A 27,055-nucleotide genomic window follows, 5' to 3' on the forward strand; every position below is an offset into this window, starting at 1 on the left:
GCCCCTCACCTAGCAACCCCAGCGAAACCCAGCCTGTTAACTAGCAACCCCAGGGAAGCCCAGCCCCTCATCTAGCAACCCCAGTGAAACCCAGCACGTTACCTAGCAACCCCAGCGAAGCCCAGCCCGTTACCTAGCAACCAAGGCAGAGCTCCAGCATGTTTAGTCACACAGCAAAACACAAAATCTTACCAAGTATTTTCGGATTAGTTTCTTTTTTTTCTTTCTTCATTTTCCAAAATCTCTTTCTTACCGTTTATTCAATGTCGCATGATGTTTTTATTTTGTTTTTTAATTATGTAAAGCATCTTGAAATGCCTTGCTGCTGAAATGTGCTATACAAATAAAATTTGATTGATGATTGATAGTGCAAATATCTTAGTTCGCTTGAAATAAGACAAAAATAACTTACAAGTAATTTTTCAGTAATTTATAACAGCTCATTTTATGTCGATAATTCCTTAGTATTGATGAAAAAAATACTGGTTCCATTGGCAAATTATTTCACTTATAACATGTCTTGTTATAACCAGACATTTTTACATTGTTATAAGTGAAATAATTAGCCAATAGAACCAGTATTTTTTCATCAATATTAAGGAATTATTGATTTAAAATAAGCTCCTATAACTTGCTTGTAAGTGAATATTGTCTTATTTCAAGTGAACTAAGATAATTGAACTAAAAACTACAATGAAAACTGTTTATGGTAAATTAGTCTCTAATTTATGCTGGTAAAATACCAGAAGAATTTTACTGCATATAAAATATTTGGTAAAATATTAAATATTTTACCAAATATTTTATATTCATCTAAAGAGAGTAAAAAGCTCTCTTTTGTATATTTTACAGAAGATGATTTTTACCAAATTTCTCAGAATTTGACAGTATTTATACGGTAAGATTTCGTCAACCACAGCTGCCGGTATTTTACTGTAAATCAGAGACATTTTTTCTTTCCACTGTAGACCAAAAAGCACTTGGTAAGATTTTGTGTTTTTGCAGTTGAGTCAGGAGTAACAGAAGACAAAGTGGGAAACAAGGAAAGAAAGCTGAGAGAGGATCTGGTTAAGTCTCGTCAAATGTCCTGCCAGAGAGAGATCCACCTCATCTGCAGTCATGCCAGCTGAGATCAAGAAGGAAAAAAGTGGGGAAATGACGCCGAAAGGAGAGACCACTGGCTGATTAACGTCAGGCCTTTAATGCTGTGCCAGGTCAGGTGGTGTCACGGATTTTTCAGCTGCCAGGCTGGCTCACACGGACCTGGATGAAACGGCAGCTTTGAGCTCATCACATCCTGACGATGTGTTTCTGTTTCATTGCAATGTAAACGGTAAATCAAAAGCAGCATATTAACAGGGATACTATTAACACCTTAGGTGTTGTGTGTGGGCGGGTGGAGAGAAAAAAACCCCCACAGGAATCAACTGAAATGTTGAACCGTTTAATTACAGCACTCTTTGTCGCCGTTATAAATTTCTGCACCGGTTCACTAATGCAGCTGTTGATGTTTATTGTGTAAAAACTATTTTCTTTTTCCATATATATTCTTTTAACAAACGGAGGAGAGAAAAGCTGCAGGCAGAGTCTAGTCATCCGTGTTGGCAGCTGCTCCAAACACATCAATTCAACTGTTTCTTTATCTTTTCCCCCCTTTACTTGACAAAGCAATTGTTCCCCCGCAACATGGTGAACAAACAGATCTCTGTTTTCTTTCCGTCTCCACCAACCTCTTTTTACTTGGTTAGGAATAATGATATTAGACTAAAGGATAGCAGAGAACAGAAGGAAGCAGAGCTCCTCTCTCAGTATGATGCGTTCGTGCAGCAGCGCTGACAGTCTGTCTGTCTGTCAGCGTATCCAAACGGACTGGCTGTGATGTGATTCTCCTCTCTTCTGACATGCAAACCTCAGGGAGCTGCAGGGCCCCAACTCCAGGCGCACGCCCATGGACACTGCTGTGTGTTAATGAGTCCCTCGGAGACAATCTCCTGGGGCAAAATGTGATTAGATCCTGATTCCTAGCAGTTACTGTAACCAGACTAAATGCTTGAGTGGAATATAGAAATATCACTGTTTTACCCTGACAAAAACAAGGAGAAGTTAATCAATAAAATTGGGGGTAATAATTGGAATTGGACACATTTTGATCAGCATTTTGGTCAGAAATTACATCAAATAAAACAGCTGACAGGTATTTGAATAAATTAAATTCAACCAATTTTGAGCAAAACTGGTTAAATTGTAGGTAATTAACTCAGCTTCACGTTAAAAAGAAACACATATAGGAATTGGGACATGATTATGTGATGAAACGCTGGTGAACGTTTCTAAATTTGTCCTAAGCTGGCATGTAAAGGTTCCCAGCAAATTTGACGTTAGCATTAGCATTGTCGTTAACTAAGTTAAAGCTCAACACCAAAACATTAAATCTATTTTAACAAGATGGCATTCAGGCCTTTCAACTATTAAACATAACGACCGCAGATTAGATTCTGTTCATTGGTAATAATTTCCTCAGGGTTGAGAACCAAAGCTTGCTAGATATTTTTGCTTTAGCGTTAGCATTGTTGCTAACCCACTTCAAGTTTTTTAAATCCATTCTTACAAGTTATAAAAACTTTTTCTATCCCCTGAAAACCAGATTTGAACTGTGCTATTAGCGTTAGCATTGTTGCTGTGGATACTTGTGGTGAATGTGGATCAGTGGTGGGACAGCCGTCTTGTAATTGGAAGGTTGTAGGTTTGATTCCAGCCTCCTCCTGTGACATGTTGACATTAAGGCACTAAACCCAAAATTAGCTTAGCTGTGCATCAAAGTGTGTTGGGACAGACATGCTTTGAGCGAGTTCAAATTCGGTCCAAGGACCATGATACAAGTTTAAATTCAAAAGCTTTCCAAATTAAATATAAACTCTTAATAAGATGATATAATGATTCATACAACCCTTAGTTCTCTGTTAGACACAGTGTAGCTAATTGTTGACTAAACCATTAGTACTGAAACCATTTTCGTAGTTTTGTTTTGCATCGTATTCTGAATTTGAACTTTGTGTTAGTTTCTTATAATAAAGCGGCTTTCTGAGCCCGGACACTTGGATAAGTCACATGATGTCTGATGTTTATAATAAGTGACTCTGTCCTTAAAAGTATTGACTTTCTCTCTCTTTCCTCACAGGACGCATTGTGCTCGCTTCAGCGGAGATCTGACAAGACAGAGGGGAAGAGGCTGCGGAGGTTTTTGGATGATGCCTCCCTCTGATTAATGCAAACTGACAGTGAAGTTCTGCCCTGCAGCAAAGGTAGCGCCGTCAGACACATCCATCTGGTGACCCCCCCCCACGTCCCGGCAGACAGACAGCCTCTTCGGGTTGGGGCTGATCCGCCGTGGGAAGGGTGCCAGCTTGGAGACGGACGGACGGACGCACGGCGCTCCGGACCGGACCGGACCGGACCGAGCGCCTCCTGCCCGGGTTCTCACCACGCAGAAGCACCGAGTTTACGGGAAAATAGGAAGGATAAGTAGAAGAACCGCGATTTGAACCGAGTCTGTACGGACCCGAAACATTCATGTAGAGCTATTTTTTTTTTATTAACCAACTATTCATTTCGTCACTTTTTTTCAGCAAGTCATTGAAGGTGGGGGGGAAAGACGCAACTTGTTCCAACAAAGTATGAGAAAGAATCCCCTTTAAATTCCCAGACGCATTAAACTTTAAACTCAGAAACAGGGAAGCCGTTTCTTACCTCAAGGCGCAGCCGAACCTCAGTCTGTCTGTGGCGACCCGCTTCTCCTCAGGAAACCTCAGCAAAGACGCGACGTGGTTCTGGATGCTCCTGTTCGCCAAAAACACAAAATGCCGGTCAGAGTGGATGTCCACCGGAGAGAGTCATGCCCGTCCAGCTACAGCAAAATCCACCGCTCCACTCCTGCGAGCACGCAGCTGCGACTGGAGGCAGCAAACAGTTAGTTGGAGTCAGCGGAGGCTGAGCGGCGGATCCAGGAGCAGCCGGTCCGGATCCGGAGGGCGGAGACTCTGCGGCGGCGGACACGCCTTCAGCCGAACCGCACACTTTATGTGAGCAGAGCTGGGCAGGAGCAGTTACTTTTACTTTACTTTTTACTCGAGTAACTTTTTTGAAGAAATTTACTTCTAGGGGTATTTTTACTACGCTGTACTTTCACTTGAGTAATTTCATTATAAAGTATCTCTGCTCTAGCTGGAGTAAAATGTCTGGATTCTCTACCAACTGGATGAAGAACAAACATGTTTTAACCAGAAATTCACTAAAAACCTGCAGTTTCTGTTAAAGTTTCATGAGTTTTTTTTTTATTGAAAGAAACTGATTTGGAATAATTACTTTTGCCTGATTTTGTTATTTTTATTACTTTTATTAATTACTTCAAATTTCGTCCTTAAAATACCAACATTTTCACTTAACTTTATATTTTGGTTTGTCCGATTATGTAATTAATATAATAATGTTTCAAATCCAACCGTAACCAGGTGGGTTTTTTAGTGTAGATTTAAAGGAACTCAGTGTTTCGACTGTTCTGCAGTTTTCTGGATGTTTGCTCCAGATTTGTGGTGCATAGAAGCTGAATTCTGCCTCTCCATGTTTGGTTCTGGTTCTGGGGATGCAGAGCAGAACCAGAACCAGAAGACCTGAGAGGTCTGGAAGGTTGCTATGACAACAGCAGATCTTTAATGTATTGTGGTGCTGATCCGTTCAGTAATTTATAAACTAACTACAGGATTTTAAAGTCTATTCTCTGAGCTACAGGGAGCCAGTGGAAGGACTGTAGATCTGGGTGATGTTCTCCAACTTCCTGGTTTTAGTCAGAACTCCAGCAGCAGCGTTCTGGATCAGAGTGATTTTTTTTAGTCAGACCTGTGAAGACATTGTAACAGTAATCAATGCGACTAAAGATAAACACATGGATGAGCTTCTCTAGATCGCGCTGAGACATTAGTTCTCTGATTCAGGTGATAGAAGGCCGACTTTGTGACCGTCTTCATGTGGCTCTGAAGGTTCAGGTCAGACTCCGTCACTACTCAGAGTTCAGCCTGATCTCTAGTTTCCAGCTGTAATAACTGAAGCTGTGCGTTGACTCTACATCGTTCCTCCTTAGCTCCAAATATAATAACTTCAGTTTTGTTTGTGTTTAACTGGAGAAAGTTTCGGCACATCCACACATTTATCTGTTCCAAGCATCTGTTCAGTGATTGGATGGATTCTGAATCACCTGGTGACATCATAACATAGAGCTGACTCTCACTACTAGACGAAAATTACTTGGTACTATTTTGTGTTTTTGCAGTGTGGAAGGACAACATATTATGTTTTACTCCGTCACACCAATAATGTCATGGAGAAACAACACAGAACAAAAAGTGTGAAATGCAAATTCTGACAAATGAAGCCTCAGAGCTGTTACTGTATAAATCAGCTACTCATCGTCTGCAGAGCGCTGCAGCATCTGAACTCCAGAACCGACCCAGACACGAAAAGTAAAACCGATAACGCACATCATCATGTTCACAGGCAGCATTCATAGCCAAATGCAAAGATGGATACTTAGCATGCAGATATCGTTTAATTTTTGCGTAAAAGTGACAAAAATACGGAACAAATGAGTCCCCCTGTTGACGACCAGCACCAACTTTCGAGATCTACCACCTGATAGCTGTTGTTTGTCCCTGTTAATTATTCATGCTGTGTGCCTGTCGCTCCAGCCAGAAAAACAGGAGAAGGGCTTTTGTTCCACGTTCGGAGTGGGCTTGAAGTGTTTTCTCTCCCTCTGTGCTCCTCGTGTCACAGAATCTACTGCAGATGGAGAGCAAGATAAGCGCTCCAGAGGCTGATCTTTTCGCCTTCTCCTCCGAGGTCGTGACACTGACATTCTCCCTGGCAAACGTGATACTTTCAACCCCCCGTCTCCTCGTGTTTTCTTTTCATCTCGTCCTCATTGCCCCTTGGGAGCGCTGTGATTTAAAACGCATTTTGAAAGCGAAATGCGATGTCAAAACTGGACAAAGATTAGCTTGGGGAGTTTGAGAATGTCGTCAGGACTGAGGCGTGCGGCTGAGAAGAGTGAGGTATCACAGGAGTGAGCTGGCAGCAGAAGGAACAGCTGCGAGGTGTTTTCTTTTTGGCTCCTTGGGTATTTTCAGAGGACTTAGAGAGTAAAGAAAGGCTAAGGTGACTAAAAAAGCCCCTTCCACCATCTGAGCGCTCGCATGGATCACTGGTTAGGGGAGGAGTCCTCTCCAAGCCTCTTGTTAAGTCAAGAAACTGTTTGTTGTCTTTGGCTAATCAGTGATTGATCAACAAATGCAGCGTGTACCCACTGATAAAGTAGCAAAAGGCTTTTTTTTTTAAGACTTAACAAATGTACGTTCATTTCAAGGTAAGAAAATTTTTAAAAAAATCTGAATTTGTTTTCAATTTTAAATCCAACATTTCACCAGCAAAAAATTAACAGCTGAAGCTGATAGCCAGAAATAAAAGATCGTCTCAAAGTCGTGGTGGTTTTTACACGAATTGGGGCAAAATCAGAGGCGGTTCGGTTTCACACAAAACTCATAAAATGAAACCTATTATCAGCAACCAGCAAAGAGCGACACTCTGCTTTGACTGCACACACTGCAAAAAAAACACAAAATCCTACCAAGTAATTTTGGTTTAGTTTCTAGTGAAAATGTCTTAGTTCACTTGAAATGAAACAAAACTATCTGACAAGTGACTTTTCAGCAATAAATATGAAAATATGAGAAATAGGAGCTTGTTTTAAGTCAATAATTTCTTAATGTTGATGAAAAAATACTTTTTCCATTGGCAGACTTTCTCACTTATGAGAAAAATCTCATAAGAGAAAAAGTCTGCCAATGGAAAAAGTATTTTTTAATTGATATCAACTAATTATTGGCTTAAAACATAATAATCTCCCAGTGGAACTGTTACTTGGTTGCTAGGCGACGTCCCGGGCTTGGCTGGGGTTGCTAGTTAACGACAAAGTGGCCGTTCATAGTGACATAAATGAAATAATCTGCCAGTAAATAATAATAAGGAATTCTTTACTTAAAACAAGCTCCTATATCTGGATGAAAAGTTACCTGAGAGTCAGTTTTGTCTTATTTCAAGTAAACCAAGATATTTGCACTAGAAGCTGGAACAAAAATACTTGGTAAGATTTTGTGTTTTTGCAGTGCTTGCTTAAAAGCAGTAGAAAGCTGGTCCAGTCAATAAGTGGTAGGTTATATTTTGGTGTTTCTGATGCTGCCTGGAGCCACTGCCTTCACAGACCGTAGAAAACAAACCGTTTTTACTCACTCCTCTCATCGAGCCTTTAAATTGGAGGGGCGCAAGAGTCGGACATTACTTTGCTGAAATTTCGTCTCTCTTTCAGCCAGAACGTCCATCACCAAGTCAGGCAACATCTTTTCATTTTTTCCCCTTAAGTTTAACGTGAACAGAAAACCATAAATGTCTTCATAAATGTATTTGCAAACTTTTTACTGTTTCATTTCACCGTTTGGCCCCAGATTCATGCATTTTCTCAAGATTTTTTGCTCTCGTTCTGGAGTCGATTTTTACGACTCACCAAATCCACTTGATCTCCGGGACACTGAGCCCGTCTCCTTTCTGACCAGCATAAAGTCTGGACATTCTGATGCCGTTTCCACTTGCAAGTAATCCTTTTAAAAAGATAAATGTGGCACTTTCCAGCATCTATAAAACACTTCTAGGGATCCAAATTCTCTTTCTGATATTTGGTGTTAAAACAAAACGTCCTTGAAATGTTGCCTTGAAACGAATGTTTTCAAATGTCGCAATCTAACATGTCAGAGACCCAGATTCAATAAATGTACTAGTTTCTTTGTTCATAATTCTTTTTTTAACTGAAAATAATCTAATTACGTGGCAGGAAGTTTAGAGGAACTGCAGCTTCTGTGAATCGGATTCAGTGTGTCCTGCTTTCGGCTGCTGTGTGGTCGTCTTGTTTGTCCCCCACAAAGCAGCGGTCAGTATAATGTCCATTTTGTTCTTTGTCCACGCTAACCACATGATGCACACAATCACAGACGGCCCACGCTTCCTCGCAGAGTCTTCCTCAGACTCACATTCTTCTGGCACACTAACCTGCTTAATTTAATTTGCACTACGAGCGCTTTATTTTCACACACGCAGCATTGGACCACATGCTGTCTCATTAAATAGGCCATGGTCATGCCTCACAAGTTTTCACACAGTGCTCCTCGTTGTTGTGCACACACACACACACACACACACGCACACACACACATAGAAAGAGAGAGAGACAGAGAAATACACACAGAAACACAAATGGTCTTGAAGATTTCCCCTGGCAGGAGCAGCAGAATATTTTAATACAAAACATTTCTGTGGAATTGAGATGCTGATTTGTTTTATGTTTAAATGCATTTTTTTTTTTGTAAAAGCATAAATACGTAACTGTTTTATCCTTGGTGATATAAGTTTAAACGATGGAAAGATTCAAAAGCCCCACAGAAAGTGCCGATTTAGTGAGAAGCTTAGGATGTGGAAACAGGAAAAACAAGCCTGGAATTATTTAATTTGGAGTTTTTCTAGTTCTATGAATTATTAAATGTCTTTCATCTTTTTAATAAATCCATAGCTAATCTGGCTTTGAAGACTACAGCAAAAATCATCTACAGTATTCACTCAACTTGAACTTTTTCACATTTTGATAAAGTCCAACAACAACATTTAATGCATTTTATTCAGATTTTAGACGTGTGGAAAGTTGTCTGCCACTTTCCTCGTTTATTATTAAGGACAATTTTGTTGAGTATTTGTTATTTGTTGTTGTTTTGTTTATTTATTTTGGATGCTTAGAATGCCTTACAGCTCCAGTGTTAAATGTTTGCTAGAATTTAAGGTTTATTGACCTGGAGAATGTGTTCTTGCATTTTTATGCCATTATTTCCATTATATCACTTGGAAATGGTCTCAAAACAACAATTTTATCGTTTATCGCGATAACTTCTGGAACAATTTATCGACCAGCAAAATTTGTTATCGTGATACACTTATGTATCACATGAAATCCCAACAAAATTCATTAAAGTTTCTGTTTGAAATTTAACAAAATGTGACGCCACTGCAAAAGCACAAAATGTCACCAAGCATTTTTGGTCTAGTTTCTGGTGCAAATATCTCAGTACACTTGAAATAAGACATAAATAACTTCAGCAAGATATTTCTTCATATTGATGAAAAGTACTAGTTCCAACGGCAGATTATTTCACTTATACCATTTTGTTATAGATGAAATAATCTGCCAATTTTCATCAATGATAAGAAATTATTTACTTAAAACAATAATATCTTGCTGAACAGTTACTTGTGAGTTAGTTTTGTCTTATTTCAGTGAACTGAGATATTTACACCGGAAACTAGACCAAAAATACTTGGTCAGATTTTGCGTTTTTGCAGTAAAAATAAATAAAATCTCACTAACTGCTTATTTGGTTTATAGAACTTGTTTTCTTGTCATTTTTTTTTTTTAATTTCTTTGCTTGAACAAACAAATGAAGCTGAAGCGTGCTTCTCCCCAGCAGTGCACTTCGTTTCCCCATTATTTTGATTCTCCTAAAACCCTCAAACATGAACATACAGACAGGCGGTAAAGACGAGCTTGCAGCCTCAATCTGTCAGGGGACATCATGCGGCGCCCGCAAGAGACGCGCCGTGCACCCGGCCCCCTCCGTGACTCCACCACTGGAAGATCAATCCGTAAAAACGGGGTTGCATGTCGGCATTAGTTGCTCTCTAAACACCTTGTGGGGAGCCTGTGACACCCGTACAGAGACATTACGTCTGAATAAGAGCTGCCGTTTTAATTTTCCACTGTGAAGCATGAGTCATAATCCCATTTTCCAGACGTTAACGTCGCCCAAGTCTTTGTCTCGAGGGGGAAACTTTTGTGTGATATTTTGGTGTTTTCATGTAGTTTCTGGTGAACCAGCACCCCAAGCCCCTCAAAGACTTTTGTTAAGACACTATTTAAAGTCAGTGAGCTTTCACTGGAAATGATGTGTGAATTCATGCAGCTCCATCTGGCTTACAGAGCCTGTCTGCATCTGTCATTTTAACCGAGAGGAGAGTCAGGCAGAGGTGACACTACAGCGCGGTGTTTTCACTCTTCAGCCAGCAGCTAACAAGTCGTCGTTACTCAGAAACACCTCCACTTAGACAGATTTTCAGCAGCGCTACCTGTCTGTAACCTGGCAATGAGCTCCAAGCACCTTTCAGAGGAATAATCAGGCAAATCTGCAGGAACAGGAAAATATAAACAGATTTAAAATGGAATTAGAAAGCTGCATTTTCTCTCTGTTTTTGTGTGCATTCCTCTGCTAAAAGAAAAAAACACCTGTAGGCAATCCAGGGCGATCTTTTCCTCCACCTTAATAATTACAGATGTCTACCTGCTGCAGCTCAGTGACAGCAGCCCGGGGATACGGGTACGAGTGAGGGAGAGGCAGCAGGAGGGGTGAACCGAGTGTCAATCTTTCCAGATACATTATACAGCGCCTCTGTCAGGAATCCACACAGCAGAAACATCTGCAAGGTCTAATCTTAACCAAGCGCAAACACACACACATGCACGGAGTCACACACAATGCACCGGGGGAGCAAGAGGAGAGGAAATAGAATGCGAAGATGGAAACGAGGAATGACTGGACCTGGACCAGTCGTCATGTGCTGATTCTCCACCAACCCCCCCCTCAACCCACAGAGGGTGCAGCCATTTCAGGGTTTTTGTCTTATGGTGGCTGGCCAAGCGTGGCTGAACTCTCTCTGCATACAGTACATCCCAGAGTTCCCAGGAGGAAGAAACTCGCTGATGAATGGAGGAAAGTAGGCCAGGAAATTCACCGCTGCCTCCTCCTCCTCCTCCATATCTAGAAATTTGGTTCACTGGGAGCGAACAATCTATTTGTATGTCATGCCCAGTATTCCAGTTTCTTTGTTTTCCTAAAGCAATTTTGTTTATCTTGGAACTGACTCAGAACAAACTCTCCTCTTCATATTCTGTGTTTTTGACAGATGCAACTAAAACAAGTGTAAAAAAAAAAAAAGCTTCATTCAGATTTTAGAAAAACTCCAGCCATTAAAATTGTTTTTATAATTTAAAAATAACTGTAATTTTATGCTATGCTAAATTCACATTTTGGATGTTTTTGTACTTCCATTTGGGTTTCTACTGCTCAGAACAAACATCTTGTCGATTTTGGCTGTAAGTTTAGGTTTTCAGGCGTCTGGAAAATGAGTCCTTTCAAAAACCTCCGTAATGTAACGTCACAAATCAGCAGGAACTGCCTGTTACCTAGCAACCTCATGGAGTCCAAGTCCGTTCCAAGCAACCCAAACAGAGTTCCAGCACATTTGGCCAGCTGGTTTTATGCTGCGTTCACGCCAAACGCGTTTCAAAAGCGCTCTCTGAAGTCAGAAGCTTGACATTTTATTCTAAACATGCGTCAGAAGCATCAAAATCGCTCTATGCGAGAGTCGGGATGAGCCATTGTTTTCCGTAGATGGTCTCTTTGGACTATGGCGGAAGAAATTGAGAGAATGACACCAAAATATTCGGTGGTGAAAGCTTCTGCAATCATAATGGAGGCTCAGATGGATGTGTGTTTGAATTCACCAGATAATTCAGAGATGTTGTGAGCTTTGTGAGTTTCACAAGCTAGCTGGGTGCCAACGAGGGTCGCCATCAACGCTGCTTTTGTCTCAACCCAGTCCAGTTTGATGATCTTCATGTCAATATGTCATGTAGCAAAGTCGCTCTGATTGGTTGACACTCCGCTTCTAGCGGCAAAAGTTCAGATTTTCCAACTCCAGCGCTTGACGCACGTCAAACCACGACGCGCCCTCGACATGCGTCCACATAGGCTTTGAATTTAAACAGACGCTCTTGATGCTCAAATCATGTTCAGTGTGAACATTACTGCTATATGTGCTGTACAATGGCTGCTGGAGAAACCACTTGCTCGCTGTCTAAAGGAGCTCAAAATAGGCAGAAGTGACCAGACTGAAATCTCATTATCTAACAAAGATTTTGTGCAACAAAATGTAATGGACATGTTTTTGTGCAACCAATAGAGTTATCCTAACATGTCCAAGAGTAAAAAAAAAACATTAACTTATTGCCAAATTTGGGTGTTTTTTTATTTTATTTTTTAGAAGCAGCTGAGACCCAAATGGAAGTAAAAGAATGAGCCGAATGTGACTTTTCCATCGCAGGTTCCCTTTTAATCATTCATGATTTAAGCCCAGAGACCATAACTCTGTTCCGCTGTCCTCCAGGTCTTTCCTCATGTCCTGTGGATCATTAATGACATTCCCAGACTCCACTTTGGATCTGCAACCTTCAGCCCTGCAACATTTTGACAGACATCGAGCCAATTTTCTGTCTGCTCTCAGAAAACTATTACGGATATACGAACGATAGATGTGGCCTGAAATCAGCTCCAGCGGCATCCGATCCATTGAATCAACTTTAGCTGTGTTTTCCTGCCAACTTCTGCTTGGATACCATCATTTGCTTAGCAACTGCCATGCCAGCAGCTATACATGTGCATTAAACGCTGACGGGAACAGCAGGGCTCAGCTGTTGATGGAACACAGTTATCCTTTTTCTCATTACTGCCTGCTCTGTGTGAGATTTACCAGGACACGGGGCAGCCATCAGAGAATTACGCATGTGTTTGCACAGCATGGCCAAGAAGGAGAACAGGCGTGCAGCTCGGAGACACCTGTCGGGTCCTCTGAGCAGAAATTTGAGCTGACAAACAGAGCTTTTTTTTCCTCGGTTAACACTCCAGATGTCACCGGATACGTCTGTAAACACGCCTCCCAGAGAGAAGCCGCTTAGACATGTTCAAAGCGCCAGAACTTGCATGCATAATTTTATTTGAGATCATAAAACACAAATTAGGACCCCCGTCTCATGATGGTTGTGTTTGCTGCGATGTTTCTACATGCTGAGGAACTTCAGGCACAAATAGCTATTATACCTGATGTATGCCGAAGCTCAGCCACTTTCGTATCGGTGCTTTTGTTCCTGTATGCATAAATAAAATCTCTGAAATGGGAAAAAAAAATTAAATCCTGCTTAACGATACGTCTCAACGTGAGATGTTTTGTTTTCTTGGATGTCTCTCCTTTCCAGAAAAGACGATCAAGTCAATGAATTTATGAGGCTGTAAGAAAAACAAAACCTTCCAGATCAACTCCGGTTGGTGTCATGCATTAAACGGCATTAACATGAAAAGATAATCAGGAGCGTAAATCAGTCTAACAATATATCTGGAGGATGAATTCATTACTCATCCCACTGAACAGCTGCATCGCATATTTAAAGAAGCAACCACATTCTTAATATGTTCCCAATTAGGATTTATTTAAAGGCAATCAAAGTAATTACCTGTAACTATTAGTTATGTTAATTATTAATCATACAAAGATGTAATGATTGAAGCAGGTACAATACAGAAAGAAACAACAAAAAGAAGAAAAGCAAGTTTTTTGTTTTCATTACAAAATGGACGCCTTATTTGTTGCAGAGGACGGACACAGCAGACTTTTGTCCAATTTAAGAGTAAAGTAAGCTGAATGAGTAGTTGGTTTTGAAAGTTGTTGGGGGGCGCTGTTGAGCCATTTCTACTGCAACTTTTGCAAAATGCTTAAAATAAGTAAATTTTCCACTTGATTGACACGTGTTGGGAAGATTGGTGAGTTTTTGTGTCGTTTAGACCTCAAAAGGCCAGTTAATTTGATGGAATAATAATAATCAAAAGCACAGATAGGTAAGCACAATATGATAACTGTAAGTGTAACATCGTATCGCCCGATATTAGTCATTTCTTAACATATCGGTATCTGTAATAAAACTGGGCCGACATTAAGACCTGATATTCGTTTCCATCTTGTTCCCGGTCATCTTTTTTCTCCCAAAGGTAACAAAAAAGTAGAGAAATATATATAATATCTGTAAATATTGGTCATTGGACATCACAGCAATATTAACATCAGATATCGACATTTTTGTATCGGTGCCACCCTAGATATAAAAGGTGGTTATTTGAGGGTGCAACTTTTTTATTATTATTTTTTCCCCTTACAGATTTGTTTTTCAGTAAAACCATAAAAGCGTCGCTGCAACACATCATATCTACCTCATCATTCAAAAATTATATTTGCTTTAGAAGTTCTGATATAAAGGGACTTCATAAAATGAGAATTATTTTTGAGATTTAGAGTAGCAGAAAATTCAGTCGACATCACAGTTTGGTTTAACTGTGAAGTCAAACAACTGACAGTCATGATGAGGGAAATGAAAAGTTAATGGCGGTGAGTTATTTGTGCAGCAGCGTAGAAGGCGAGAGATTTTCTGATGCTGCAGGGATATAATCTCTGTTATCAGGAGAAACTGTCACCCGGAAATTCAAACAATTACAGACAAAGACTGAAAACCTGAAAGTTTGACCTTGAAATGTCCTCCGTGGTTGTGACTCATCTGATGGGAAATGGTTTTACATCGAAGGCTCGTCTCATAGCCCAACAAGACTGAAAGACAAACACACCAGACAGTGGATGAGAGACGAGGTTTTGTGGAAAATAAAAAGGAGAGCAGCGAGGGAGGAAAAAGTGGAAAAGGTCGCTCAATTTCCCGTTCTTGTCAGAAGTTAGCAGGTGGTTTCAGGGGAAACATGCGACTGCCGATTTTCACAGTTTTTAAAATTACAAATCCATGAACCAGAGCGCATCAGGGGACGGCGGAGGCTTTCTTCAGTTGGCAGGGTAAATATCCGTCATGAACAGGATCCGTTTCTTTGAAGTGATATTCAAACTCCCTTCAGGATGAACGCTCCGCTTGCTGTGACAGAAACATGAAACTTTGACGCCAGACGTGGTTTTAGGGAACATTTTGCAGATACAAAAAAATAATAATAACACGAGCCAACTCCGTGAGATTCCCCCTTCTGAGATTTACGACTAGACTTGTTGCACTGTAAAACATTTACAGGTGGTTTAACTTGACAATGAAAGTCCACCTGCTGCCTTGAAAGTGCAATTTAAGTCACAAGAAAACTGTTTTGGTTTCAACTTAGAAATTGAAGCTCATGAAGTTGATTTAACAACAAGAGACAAGTTGTCCAAACATTGTTTTTTAACTTCATTAATCTTTAATTGTGAGTTTTAACTTAATGCTGGACAAAATGGTCAAAATTTCTGATCTGATGATAAATTTTATTAAACATCCCAATGAATTCAGCTCAGAAACATTTAGTGTGATCAGGACATTATCCTCAAGCTTTGCTAACTGAGAATTGCATTAAAATGAACAATTAATAAAACACCAGAGTCAGATCAACGTAATGCACTTCTACCTCAGGAGACAGAAACATGATGCTAAGCATTCTGGGAAATAGTTCCCACTCCTGTCTTTCTCTTCTTTCAGTTTTTTAAGTGCAAACCTAAAAACTCAGTTGATTCAACTCTTGGAGGTTTGAATAAATTAATAAAAAGTTAAAACAACTTACTGCTGCTGTAAGTTTATCTTTCACAAACTCACATTTAGGTTCAAAATCTAACTGGATAAATTTATTTGACTTATTTATTTGAGCAGTAGATGGTAGACACAACTAAATATCGTGTCTACCATCTACTGTAAAACATTGTGGACACTTTGTCTCCACAATGCGTCACCTTGCGTCAGGAGTTTCTGCTCTCCATCCGTTTGCTCATCGTGAAGGAAAACGCCTCGTTAAGTTCTGGTAACAATACAGACTCCTGGCGTCGCAGGGCCTCGTTTAATAATAAAACTGTTTTCCTGTCTCACAAAGGCGATGTGACGAAGTTGCACACCTCTGATAAACTCTGAGAAATCACTGAATGTTTTCTTTTAACAGCGTCGCCTCAACATGACGATTTGTAGGTCAAACCGAGAATTGTGGCTGATTTGTTTATTTGCCTTATATTGTGAAACAATTAGTAAAGTCAGCAGCAGGTGGCGATTACGCCTGACAGAAGTTCATTTATGTTTTTCTAACCTCAAAAATTAGTCTGCAGGGGAAAATGTGAGTCAAATGAGGGAACATGCACTTCTTTCTTCTCCGCTCAGATCAAGAAAAAAGGCTGATGTTTGCATCTGGTGAACCAGAACTGCGTTATACAGTGGATATTAGGGAACGCAGGGGAAAGTTGTCCAGCTGAGTGATACGGTTCAGACTTTACTCCAACAGGGAGACGACAGGCAGCAATAAAGCTCTAGAAGTTTTGTTTTTACTAACATTTTCCCCTAATAAAACATTTCTGTGTGATATTAATTTCACCCCAGCACTGAAAAGAAAATGCATGTCCTTCAACTTACCCACAAAATCTGGGGTAGTCCATTTTTCTTTCTCTTTTAAATTCTGACTTCCTTCACCAATCTGCCACATTCAGCAAAATAGCTGCAGAGCATCATGGGACAGAGATTAATCACCACTGTGGCTAACAATGAGCACAGCGCTCCTGGGGGTTAAACTCACTCAGCGTACGCCTCCCTGCAAACGTTTGCTCACCTTGGCCAAATAACTCAAACACTGCAAAAACACTAAATCTTACCAAATAAATCTGGTCTAGTTTCTATCGCAAATATTTTAGTTCATTTGAAATAAGACAAAACCAACTTCAAAGTAACTTTTCAGCAAGATATAGGAGCTTGTTTTAAGTCAATAATTCCTTAATATTGGTGAAAAAAAACCCCAAATTATTTAACTTGTATCATGGGAAAAATGTCATGTTATAAGTGAACTTTTTCATCAATATTAATGAATTATTGACTTAAAACAAGCTTCTATATCTTGCTGAAAAGTTACTTTTTAGTTAGTTTTGTCTTATTTGAAGTGAACTAAAATATTTGCAATAGATACTAGACCAAAAGCACTTTGTAAGACTTTGTGTTTTTGCAGTGTACTGACTCCAGCAGCTGTTTTGGTTGCCGGGGGGCTCCTGAACTAATCGCACCTGGAGCTGAAAGTTTTGATCCTCAATTAGATTTCGGACGTTCTTAAGTCTGCTAATAAGCTGTACAAACTTGAACGGGCAAACTTTAGTTTTATAATGGGGAACAAACAAACCCATTATTTTTCAAATACTCAAATTTGGGACCAAGTACAATTTAAAACTGTACATTTCATGTTTGAAGTAAGAAATACATACGAATATATACGAAAGGCCTAAAATGCTGATTTTAAAAATGTATCTATAAGTGTACATATAAGGATGAGGATGTTATGAGTATGAGAGGGGCAGAAAATCATACACTGCAAAAACACAAAGTCTTACCAAGTATTTCTGGTCTAGTTTTGTGCGAGGGTTTATATGTGTGATTTGTCTGAAATAAATTAATCATTCATTCAAACAGCAAAGTGGTGCACCAACTCTTCACTTACTTGATGCAATTATCACTAAAAATTCTTTTTTTTGTGCTGCCCTCTGACAGAGTGGTGCCCTGGGTGGTGAGCCATTTCCTCCTTATCAAAAATCACCTCTTCACCTTTAAGATGAAGCTCTGTTCTGTCTGTAGTTTCTGTGAGATTTTTTAAAAACGGCGCTAAAGGATTAGCCAAACCGTTTATATAGACGGGGTAGATTGTGAGATGAGCGATTGGTTTTTACTTTAAACAAAAAGCTCTGGGAAGGAAATTGAAGGGGATGGGTTTTCCTCCTGTCCCTGCAGATTCAATGGGCTCTGCTCATAATTTAATCTGCTGCAAATCTACAGCCGCTGTGCAAGTCCTTGTGCTGCAGTTTCACCAGAAAGTGGTTCAGATTTGGAAGAACCCCAGGAGAAAGAGGGTAGATAAAAGAGGATGTGTGTGTTAGAGAAACGAGGTGAGTCGGCTAAAAGATGGAAGAGCCAATAAAAAATTTATTTGACACATTGCACTGAGATGACAAGGTGACCTTGCAGCCTAAAAAAAGGGTATTTTAAAAAGCTTTAAGTAAAATGCAACACAGTTAAAGTAAATATTACTCAAAGTTGGAGTGAACTCTGCTAATTAAATGACACTTCTTGAAGAAAACAAGCCAGATCATACATTTGTAAACAGCATTTCCTTCACAGACAAAAAGGTCAGTAGATGAAGTTAAATGGCACCAAATAGACACCAAGTTAACAAGAAACGATCATGAAGTCAACAGAGACGTGATACAAATGAATTAATGTAAAATCAAGCAGAAAGATCTGAACTTTTACATGCTGATACAAATTATCACTAACGGATTGTTGCTGAAACAAACGTTAATTTCTCATTTAGAAAATGTATTTATTTACATCTTTTAATGTATTTCTAATATAGTCCAAAATGGTTAATGAAAAATCTGTAGAATGTGGCAATATTTTTGTATCTGATTAATAAACTACTATAGCTTCAGTCCTAGCTCTAGCTCTCCCAGCAGGCTAAAATGTGTCTCCTATTATTCTGCTGTCTAGAAAATATGAATAATTTTATTTATTTAATGTCAGACAGTGAGGAAAAATGGTTCATGCATGTAAATATCTGATGAACAGAATAATGAAAACGTTCATTCTGTTCTGAAACAGAACAGAAAGAGGAAAATAAAAGATTTTTCTGGTTGAATTGAGAGTTCACTTTGACTAAATGGATAAATCTGGATTTGTTGCTGAAATGGGCAGGAGGCAGACCAACATTTAAAATCTGATTTATGTAACAGCAAAGCTAAGTGGGTGTTTTCACCTGTTTGATTTGAATACAAACCAAAAAATAAATAAAAAAAAGTTAAAAATCTGAAAATAAAAATATGGTAATCTAGGAAAACAACGTTCAGGACTCAAATTAGATTTAAATGCACAATAACAGCGCAGTCTGCATCATTATTCTCATGCTGCATGGTGCCTATGCATCCTTAACAGAGCACATGATCACAAATGTCTGACAAAGACCACTTCATCAGCTCATGTCTCCGCTCTCCTCAGGCCCCTGGCTCTCCTCCACTGCGAAAATATCTTCCAAACCGCATAAATATTTATGTCCATTAATAGTAAAGAGGCAGCACGAGTGGATGCATAATGCTCCGCGCTGGTCCTTATTTTTCGGCGGGGAGATGCACTCCAACTGCCACGACGTCTCTGTCGCCATGACAACGGAGTCGAGCTCTCCATCGGAGCAGGACTCGGTTGTCCCCGCCGAAACCAGCAGCAGCAGCAGCACCGGTTGTTGTGTGGAAGAAGCGCCGCGGCCACATGAATATTAATGCTGATTTGCAGCAACTTCAGCGTCTGAAGGACATGTGTTCTCAGATTTAACACGCTCTACGGCGCGTCTGAACAGGCCGATGTCAAAAAAAAGTGGAAGAGAACATGATGGGATGACCTCTGACCTTCTTGGAGTGGTTGTTACACTTTGACCGTATTGACCCTTTGCAACTACGTCACTTAATCATTCAAGATGTCGGAAGTGAGGGATGGGAATCTTGAACAGAGCGACTAAAATAGTTTTCCAAAGTTGTTTTGCCAGTTTGTTCATGGTTTCAACTTGTTATTTTGTCTGTGAACGTAACTCACCTGGTTGGGGCTCACAGACGGCGGCATTTACAAGAGTTGGAAGCAGCTAGCTTAGAAACCGACCCATACCTCCTTCCTCCTGACGTGTTGATCAAATTACCACTTTGCCTGAATTCACACCACATGATTTAAATCACTGTCATAAAAAGTGTTTCCCCTTAAATCGGAGCAGCATTAAAAACGCACAAAAGACGAGATGCTAACCAGTTTTTTCCGTACATGCTAGGCTACATGGCGGCGCGCAGCATTGTTTCCATGGTTACGCTATGGAAACGGTTAGACGCTACCTTCTCCATAACACAATATTTGACATATTTCTACTTAAAGTATATTAACGTTAATCTTCTTACCTTTAAAAAGTGTTCGCTGTAAATCCGCGATTTCACCGAGGGCTTATTACAGTCATGATTAACGGCTGATATCCATCACCGCTGTATCTTTCCTCATTAAAAGTCATAAAATAAAAGTTTGGTTTCTGTCCTTCTCCGTTTCTAAAGCCGACCGCGCTGCATCCTACGACCATTTTTAAAGTAAAATCAACTAAATAAAAGCGATTTTAGGTAACAGATGCCGGTTTTTAGACTGGCTTTAAAGGAGCTCACTTGTCGTTTTTGACATCCGTCATGGCGGAGTGGGCGGAGTTCCTGAGAGCGTGACGTCACGCACAAAAAGGTCAACAAAGAGCAGGTGCGCTAGGTGAGGCATTTCCATTCCCCAAATACTTATTTATTCAGATACAAGACAGAGTATTTAACTGTATTAGCAATGTTTTCATATATTACACTTTTTTAAAACCAGCAAACGCTGCACAATTTAATTAATTTATTTAATTTCCATTTATGATTAATAATGAATTTTTGAATTTGAACTGAACAACCTTTGTTGCAAAAATGTAAATATAACAAAATTTAAAAAGAAAAAAATAAGACAATAAAATCCCCAGGCCTCCAATGAGCTCTTGAAAATATGAAAATATTTACATGTCATTTAATACTGCAACTGTGCAAGACCTCATTTATATTTTGGATCAACAATGATTTACATACTCCAAATTCTCTGCTTTATTAAATGAGTATCTATTTAGTATGGTAAAGACATGAAAACAACAAATGTCTTAAGAAACTCACCTTTAATTAAAACAAAATGAAGTGTTCTCAACTTGACCATTTTCACCCCCATGGTAAATAGTCTGTACACCACTGTCTTAAGGAGTTTTATTGTTCTGGAGCGCTCAGACGGGAGAATTTTAAAATAAATACTTGAGACTGAACAGACGGCACATAAACAAACAGATAATTGCAGCTTTACTTCACTGCTGTCCGCACAAACACGCTGCTGCTGCTGCTGCTGCTGCTCTGGGCTTTATTCTGTCAAAGCATTGAAGTTTTCCGTCCGCGGACATGATGTCTGCTTGCTGTGACATCTCCTCTGGGAGATCCAGTCGTTCTGCTATATAAAAGATGGATGGAGAACAAAGGTATGTTTCAGCTGGAGATGGAGGATGATACACAAACAAAAGGCAGGAAAACACCAATAAAGCTGAGGTGTGCCTCAGAAAACAGAAACGCAGTGTTAGCTCCGAGAGAGATTAGCGGGCCACCCAGCAGGAGAGATTTCCCCCAGCTTACTGACTGACTGCTTTCAAGGTAACGCGACTTTTTCTTCCAGCCTCCTTCAGGTTCCTCCTGCAAGAATAACAGTAACATTTAATCACCGTATGAACAAAACATATAATGTTGAGCGGAGTCTATTTCAGACCAAAACATGAAGGAAAACTGATCAAAATCTCTCTGGAACACGTGTCAAACTCAAGGCTTGTGGGCCAAATCCGGCTCGCCGTAGCTTTTTATGTGGACCTCTAGATACCAGACTAAACATTAAGTGAGCCTATTATGTTATCAATCAAATCAATTTAATTTTTTATCTGTTTATTGACAAATTATATAAATCAGTCCCTCAAGTTTCTTCAGAATTATCGTGGAAATTCACACAAAATCAACAAATCCCTACATTTTCTTGCGCCAATACATAATTGAGAGTTTATTGCGGATTCTCCTCAAAAATTGTCAAAAACATTCTTACTTGTACTAAACATCTGCCTCAGCCTTAATTGATGTCAAATTGATGTCCATGATCTACAAAGCAAGTAACAAAAAGTTGCATTTACCATCATAAGTAAGTGCAAAGATTTCCAAACTAGTGCCACAAATTCTTTGATTTTTATTGAAAAAAAAAAATCACAAGAGGCATCACGAAATCCTGGAGGCGGAAAATATGTTCAGTAATATTATTTAATTTTAGGATTTCATAGATATTTTAACAGCTTGGTGAACAGGTTTTATCAATATGCATAATCGGCCCTTTAAGAGCGTTTATGATCTTGATTTGACCCAAAACAAAAGTGAGTTTGAGGATATATCTGCATTTTAAGTTTTAAACATTTACTGTAAATGCTGAAAAAAACATGAAAAGTTGTGTGAATTATTGAAGAGTTAGTTGCACAACAGCTGTTGATTCACATATGTACTGCTTGCAGTTGAGGAAGAAGAGGCATTCCCATATCATGATACCTGAGCCACCGTGCTTCTCTGTGCGCTGCACGGTTTGGGGATCATCTGACAAACAATTTATACGAAAAGAAAGAAAATAGCTTTCAAAAATCCAGAAAATTGAGATCCAGTGATCTTTAGACCCGTTCAGTAAACATCTTTTATTTAACCAGGTAAAAACCCCGGTGAGATCCAGATCTCATTTTCAGAAATCTGTAACGCACAACAACCTGGTTACACTGGTTCCCTGGTGTCACACACTCTTCAACTGCCAATACTTTTAATATAAATTTGTAATCTATCATTTTCAGGATAATAACTCAGGCAGACATGATGCAGAAAGATGCTGCTTCATAAATCAAAGAAAGAAAAAAACTCACAGAACTGAATCCGAACCAAAAACATGAAGTCAAAACCCTGATGACAAATCCAAAAAGCAGTGACAAAGTTAATCACTAGATGCATAAATGAGTAAAAACGGAGTGAACCAGAAGAGAACATGTGAGAAAAAGCTGATCAGTGGAACAAAAGAAAGGTGAGGTACTAATTAACAGAGAGGGAGACGCTGAATGAGAAACCAGAGCGCAGATTCAGAGGGAATATAATGGACTATATGGCAGAACAGAACAATGAAAACGGATCGCAGCTCAACGTGAGGGCAGTTAAAATGAGACCAAGACGGGAGTCTAATGCAGAAAACAACCAAAAATCAGCCTGTAACCAACTGGACAGGAAACGGTATGGAGGATGTCCTGGGGTTGTGAGCAAAGAGTCTCAGGAGACAAACTTGTTGACCTGGAAACGATCACCTGATGGTGCAGGTCCTCCGTCTCGCCTCTTTGGACTCAGCAGATTGAAGAGCAACATGGCTCTATTTCCTAATATGGATAATTAGACACAGACTGACGTTTAACCTTTATTTCTGTTAGTTTGGGTGATTTTCTGCTTACAGGTAATAAAACCAGAGTGGGGTAGTAACTATAGTTACATTTACTTGAGTAACTTTTTGGAAAAAATTGACTTTGAGGAGGAGACATTTTTACTTTTACTTGAGTAACTTTATTATGAAGTACATCTAATCTTAAGTAACTTCTCTGAATGAACAACAAACATGTTTTAACCAAAAAGTCACCGGATTATAGCACACACCTGCAGTTTTTGTTAGCTTCATAAGTTTTATATTGAAAGAAATGATTTGGAAAAATGTTCCTTTTGCAATAATTCCAGTAATTATTTAAATTTTATCTTTAAATACCAACATTTCTGCATAACCTTACTGTCTGACTAAGTTTTAAATATTAAATGATTGACAACTTGATCAGTTACTGAGCATTTGTGTAACCGTTTCCGTTTTGGGGCGGAGCTGTCGGTTACTGGTTGCTATGGTAACCATCAACCGCAGCCTAACGGAGCTTAATTTACTGATAAATGTCTGGAGAAACGGCATCTTCCCTCAACAAAGATAAATTCAAAGAATAAATAAGCACATTTTGACAAACTTTACATCTAAAATATTATTAAAAATAAAACCATGTTGCATATAGAACAGAGGAGTTTTATGTTTTTAACTGAATTTTTTTAAATTACATTTCAGGTTCTATATTTTTAACTTACTGCAGTCCACCTGTATAGTCGCTTTAAGATTTAAGCATCGATTACAGATGTTTCATGTTCAGAGTAACATCTTTAAGCGCGTCTCCCACCCTGACGGCTGATTTCTAGTTCTGGAGACGTGCGTGATGACAGAGGGTCTCATCTGGGCCTGAGGACAGTGAGACGGCAAAATCCAGGACAGCAACACCCAGAAATACACAAACACACATGCCACTCATTGTAATACAGGTCGTCTATTTGGCCTGACCTAGAAATGCTGTCTGCACGAAGGCTGCTCAACAAGCTGAAACAGACCGACAGGCTCAAAACACTCCAAATCCCCCCCTTCCCCTTCTCTGCTCCCCCTTTAAAAGCCTGGATTAACTCAAAAACAAGAAGAAAAAAAAAACTACACATGTAGAGAGAAATTCACAGTATTTCTGAAGGTACATTTTTTTAATGCTAAAACAAAACACCGAACAGATACGGGCTGATACCGTAGCTGATCCAAATTGAAGCTGCTGAGCGTGAGGTTGTCAGCAAAAGAAATAATTAGCTCCGGCATGTCTGCGACTTTTTCTCCGTGACTCCGTATGAGCCACACAACACGGCCAAAAGAAAGCTGGCAAACCATGGAAACAACATCTAGCAGCAGAGAGAGACACGGATACGCTCCCTCTCTTCTGCCTGTGTTCGTCTTTCCTCCTTCTGGAGGGACTGTCAGGGTTTAGGGGCGATCTCAGAGCATCAGCAGAGGAACAAGAGGCGGGCGGATGCTGAGGCAGAAGGATGTTTTGAGGGTGAAACGTCCCACTGCAGCAGGTCTGTTTGCAGACAAGGACGTGGCATGGGCATTCACCTAGATTGCACGTTTTGGGTATTTTGGGTCATGTCAAGATCATACATGACGTGACCCAAAAGGGACGGTTGTGCCGGAATATATTGATAAAGCACATTAGCAAAACTGTTAGTATTAGTAAATCATTGTCTCTGCATTTGAAAAGTTCTTAAAATTAAATAAGATTGACCATCTATTCACGGTAATCAGTTCCTCCAGAATTCTAACGATTATTTTTGTGATTTTTTTGCTATTAAAATAACAGATTTTGAAATATTTTCAAGAATCTTTGCAATATGCACTTATATAAGACATTAATTGTGACTTTTTGTTACCCACCATATTGATCATGATCTTAACATTAAGGCTGAGGGAGCAGTGTTGTAAAGGTAGTAGTGGAAATGCAACCCAAAGTTTTGCTTTTAATGTATTTTTTTAGTAATGGGGTCTAAAAACATCTGGTGGTTTTTACTAAAATGCAGACCTCGGAATTTAAGTGGCCATAAACTGTTCTTGAAACTAAAAAGAGACAACAACAAAAAAAAAAAAAAATACAGAAAGAGATAAAAAATTTAGGATATGATTTGCTGTTTGTTTGGTTTTTTTTGCTAATCTGACAAACATGTAAAATCCTTTTTTTTATTTTAAGTCTACAAAGAACTACAGATATCTGCCTGCTTTGCTTATTTCATTAAAATATTATATGGTTAGTTTATTTAGCAAGTAAAAAATATATATAATTTTTCCGATTATAAATAAAAGTACTAAAAATGTTGTGACCCCAGGTCTAGTTGCAACTTGACATTTTTGGCCCACATGTTAGAGTTTGGACACCACTGCTGTAGATTCTTTACTTTTGTTCATTTTCTCTTTTTAGAGCAGACTTTCTCAAACCACCAGTCGTCCGCGGGCGCCCCCTAGAGGTCCGCAAGGCATTACACGGAAACCACCGTTAATTTGCCGTGACGTCATCTCCAAGCGCGAGGCTAGAGCTAACTTATCAAAAGGATTGGGTTTTAAAATAATAATGGGTAAGTGGCGTAAAACCAAGGCACTCAAAAGAAAAACTGAAGATATTGGTGGAAAGAAAACAACGTCAGGATTACTTATACGATGGGAGGAAGTCATTCCTGCTGAGTTTTGATGTGTCCTAGCGATTCGATTCTTTTGAACGGCTCTTTGCTGTCTACATTTCAAATAGCCCTAAAATGTTACTAATGCACATAAGACAACTTCTTTATTGATTTCCATGTGTTTGACATCATTAGAAAGCTTAGAATCTGTTCATACTCAAAATGCCCTGAATAAATTTGTGTATTTGTGAAACCACCATTCTCATCAAGTTGAACAAAACTAAAAAAAAACAAGAAGTGAGTTATAGTTCAAGTTAGGTGGACTGAGTGTTTGTTAAATGCATTAAGAGGTCCTCAGCCTTAAAATGTTTGAGGAAAAAGTGCTTTAGAGGCTTTTTCTGCCTTTCACTGAAACACAAGGCCTCTCTAGTATTTGGAGTACAGCAAACCTCTTGCTGTTCACCGTGTTATAGTGTTTTTTTTTTGTTTTGTTTTTTTACTGGTCCCCTCTCTCCTCACCCTCGTCATCTCCTCATGCCTCCATCCGCTCTCCACTTGCCAGTGTGACAGCGGCGCTCAGGCAACCTCTAATCTAAACCAGATGAGCTAGAAAAACACACGCTTCCACCGCCGGTTGCTTTCCCCATTAAGAAGCCCGTCATTTCTGCCTCCAATCACAGAGCAGACTCCTGAGGTTCACCAGAGAGACTGCATATTTAACAACGCGGACAAGCCAGAAAAACTCTTCTGAGTGATTTAGAGCGACATTCGGTGACGTCGCCGCAGCAGCGTTCTGCCATGTGGCACTCTTGAGCTAAAATCATGGCACCTGCTGCGAAAGCACCGCTAAATCATGCTGCTCTCTTTTCAGGAAAGTTTTTTTTTTTTTTTGCTGCAAGCTAACCACTAGTCATGGCTGAAGCTTTCAGCAGAAACACGCCACGTCTCGAGGGGGACGGTTCTTGTCCCATCTCGTCACTTTTGCTCCTGCTTTTACAGACCGCAAAGCGAACGGCAAACATGCCGGGTTAGCAGTGAAGCAGAGGAGGCACTGGGAGGGCAGTAAAGCAGGGGGGGAAAAAAATCAACTACGCTGTTGATTTATTGAGAGAGATAACCAACGTGCATGACAAAACAAGTGCTCTAAACCACAACTGCAATTTTAAGCAATCTTCTTTTGAAAAGAGGAAAAAGAAATATGTGAGAACAGACCTTTCCAAAGTAAAGAACGGGAGTCAATACAATGGAGACGTTTGTTCAAGAATAATTTGATACAATTATGGACCTATAAAGTATTTTAGTAGTTTGCATTTTACTTGTCAACAGCAGGAAACTCAAGAAAACCTGAAAACCCATGACCCAGTCCGTTTAT

The 27,055-nt window shown here is 39.6% G+C and overlaps 2 protein-coding genes and 1 long non-coding RNA gene across 3 annotated transcripts in view; 1 reads left to right on the forward strand and 2 right to left on the reverse strand.

Moving 5' to 3' along the window:
• Window positions 1-3,964, reverse strand: part of tspan18b (tetraspanin 18b) — a 61,996-nt gene extending 58,032 nt beyond the window's left edge. Inside the window, exon 1 of the mRNA XM_008411942.2 lies at window positions 3,748-3,964. The gene's annotated coding sequence lies outside the window, so the exon portion shown is untranslated. The remainder of the gene's footprint in view (window positions 1-3,747) is intronic.
• Window positions 1-25,581, forward strand: part of LOC108166351 (uncharacterized) — a 27,155-nt gene extending 1,574 nt beyond the window's left edge. The window contains exons 2-4 of the mRNA XM_017305178.1: window positions 3,354-3,522; window positions 3,704-4,079; window positions 25,488-25,581. Of these exons, the coding sequence (XP_017160667.1) occupies window positions 3,354-3,522; window positions 3,704-4,079; window positions 25,488-25,566 (624 nt within the window). The 3' untranslated portion in view covers window positions 25,567-25,581. The remainder of the gene's footprint in view (window positions 1-3,353; window positions 3,523-3,703; window positions 4,080-25,487) is intronic.
• Window positions 9,444-20,245, reverse strand: LOC108166377 (uncharacterized). The gene is made up of 3 exons (XR_001776724.1): window positions 19,981-20,245; window positions 14,543-14,622; window positions 9,444-10,320 (listed from the first exon to the last, which is right to left on the reverse strand). It is a non-coding gene; the product is annotated as an uncharacterized LOC108166377 (long non-coding RNA).
• Window positions 25,582-27,055: the final 1,474 nt, after the last annotated feature.

Source organism: Poecilia reticulata, linkage group LG6 (genome assembly GCF_000633615.1).
Source record: "Poecilia reticulata strain Guanapo linkage group LG6, Guppy_female_1.0+MT, whole genome shotgun sequence".
Taxonomy (NCBI): Eukaryota; Metazoa; Chordata; class Actinopteri; order Cyprinodontiformes; family Poeciliidae; genus Poecilia; species Poecilia reticulata.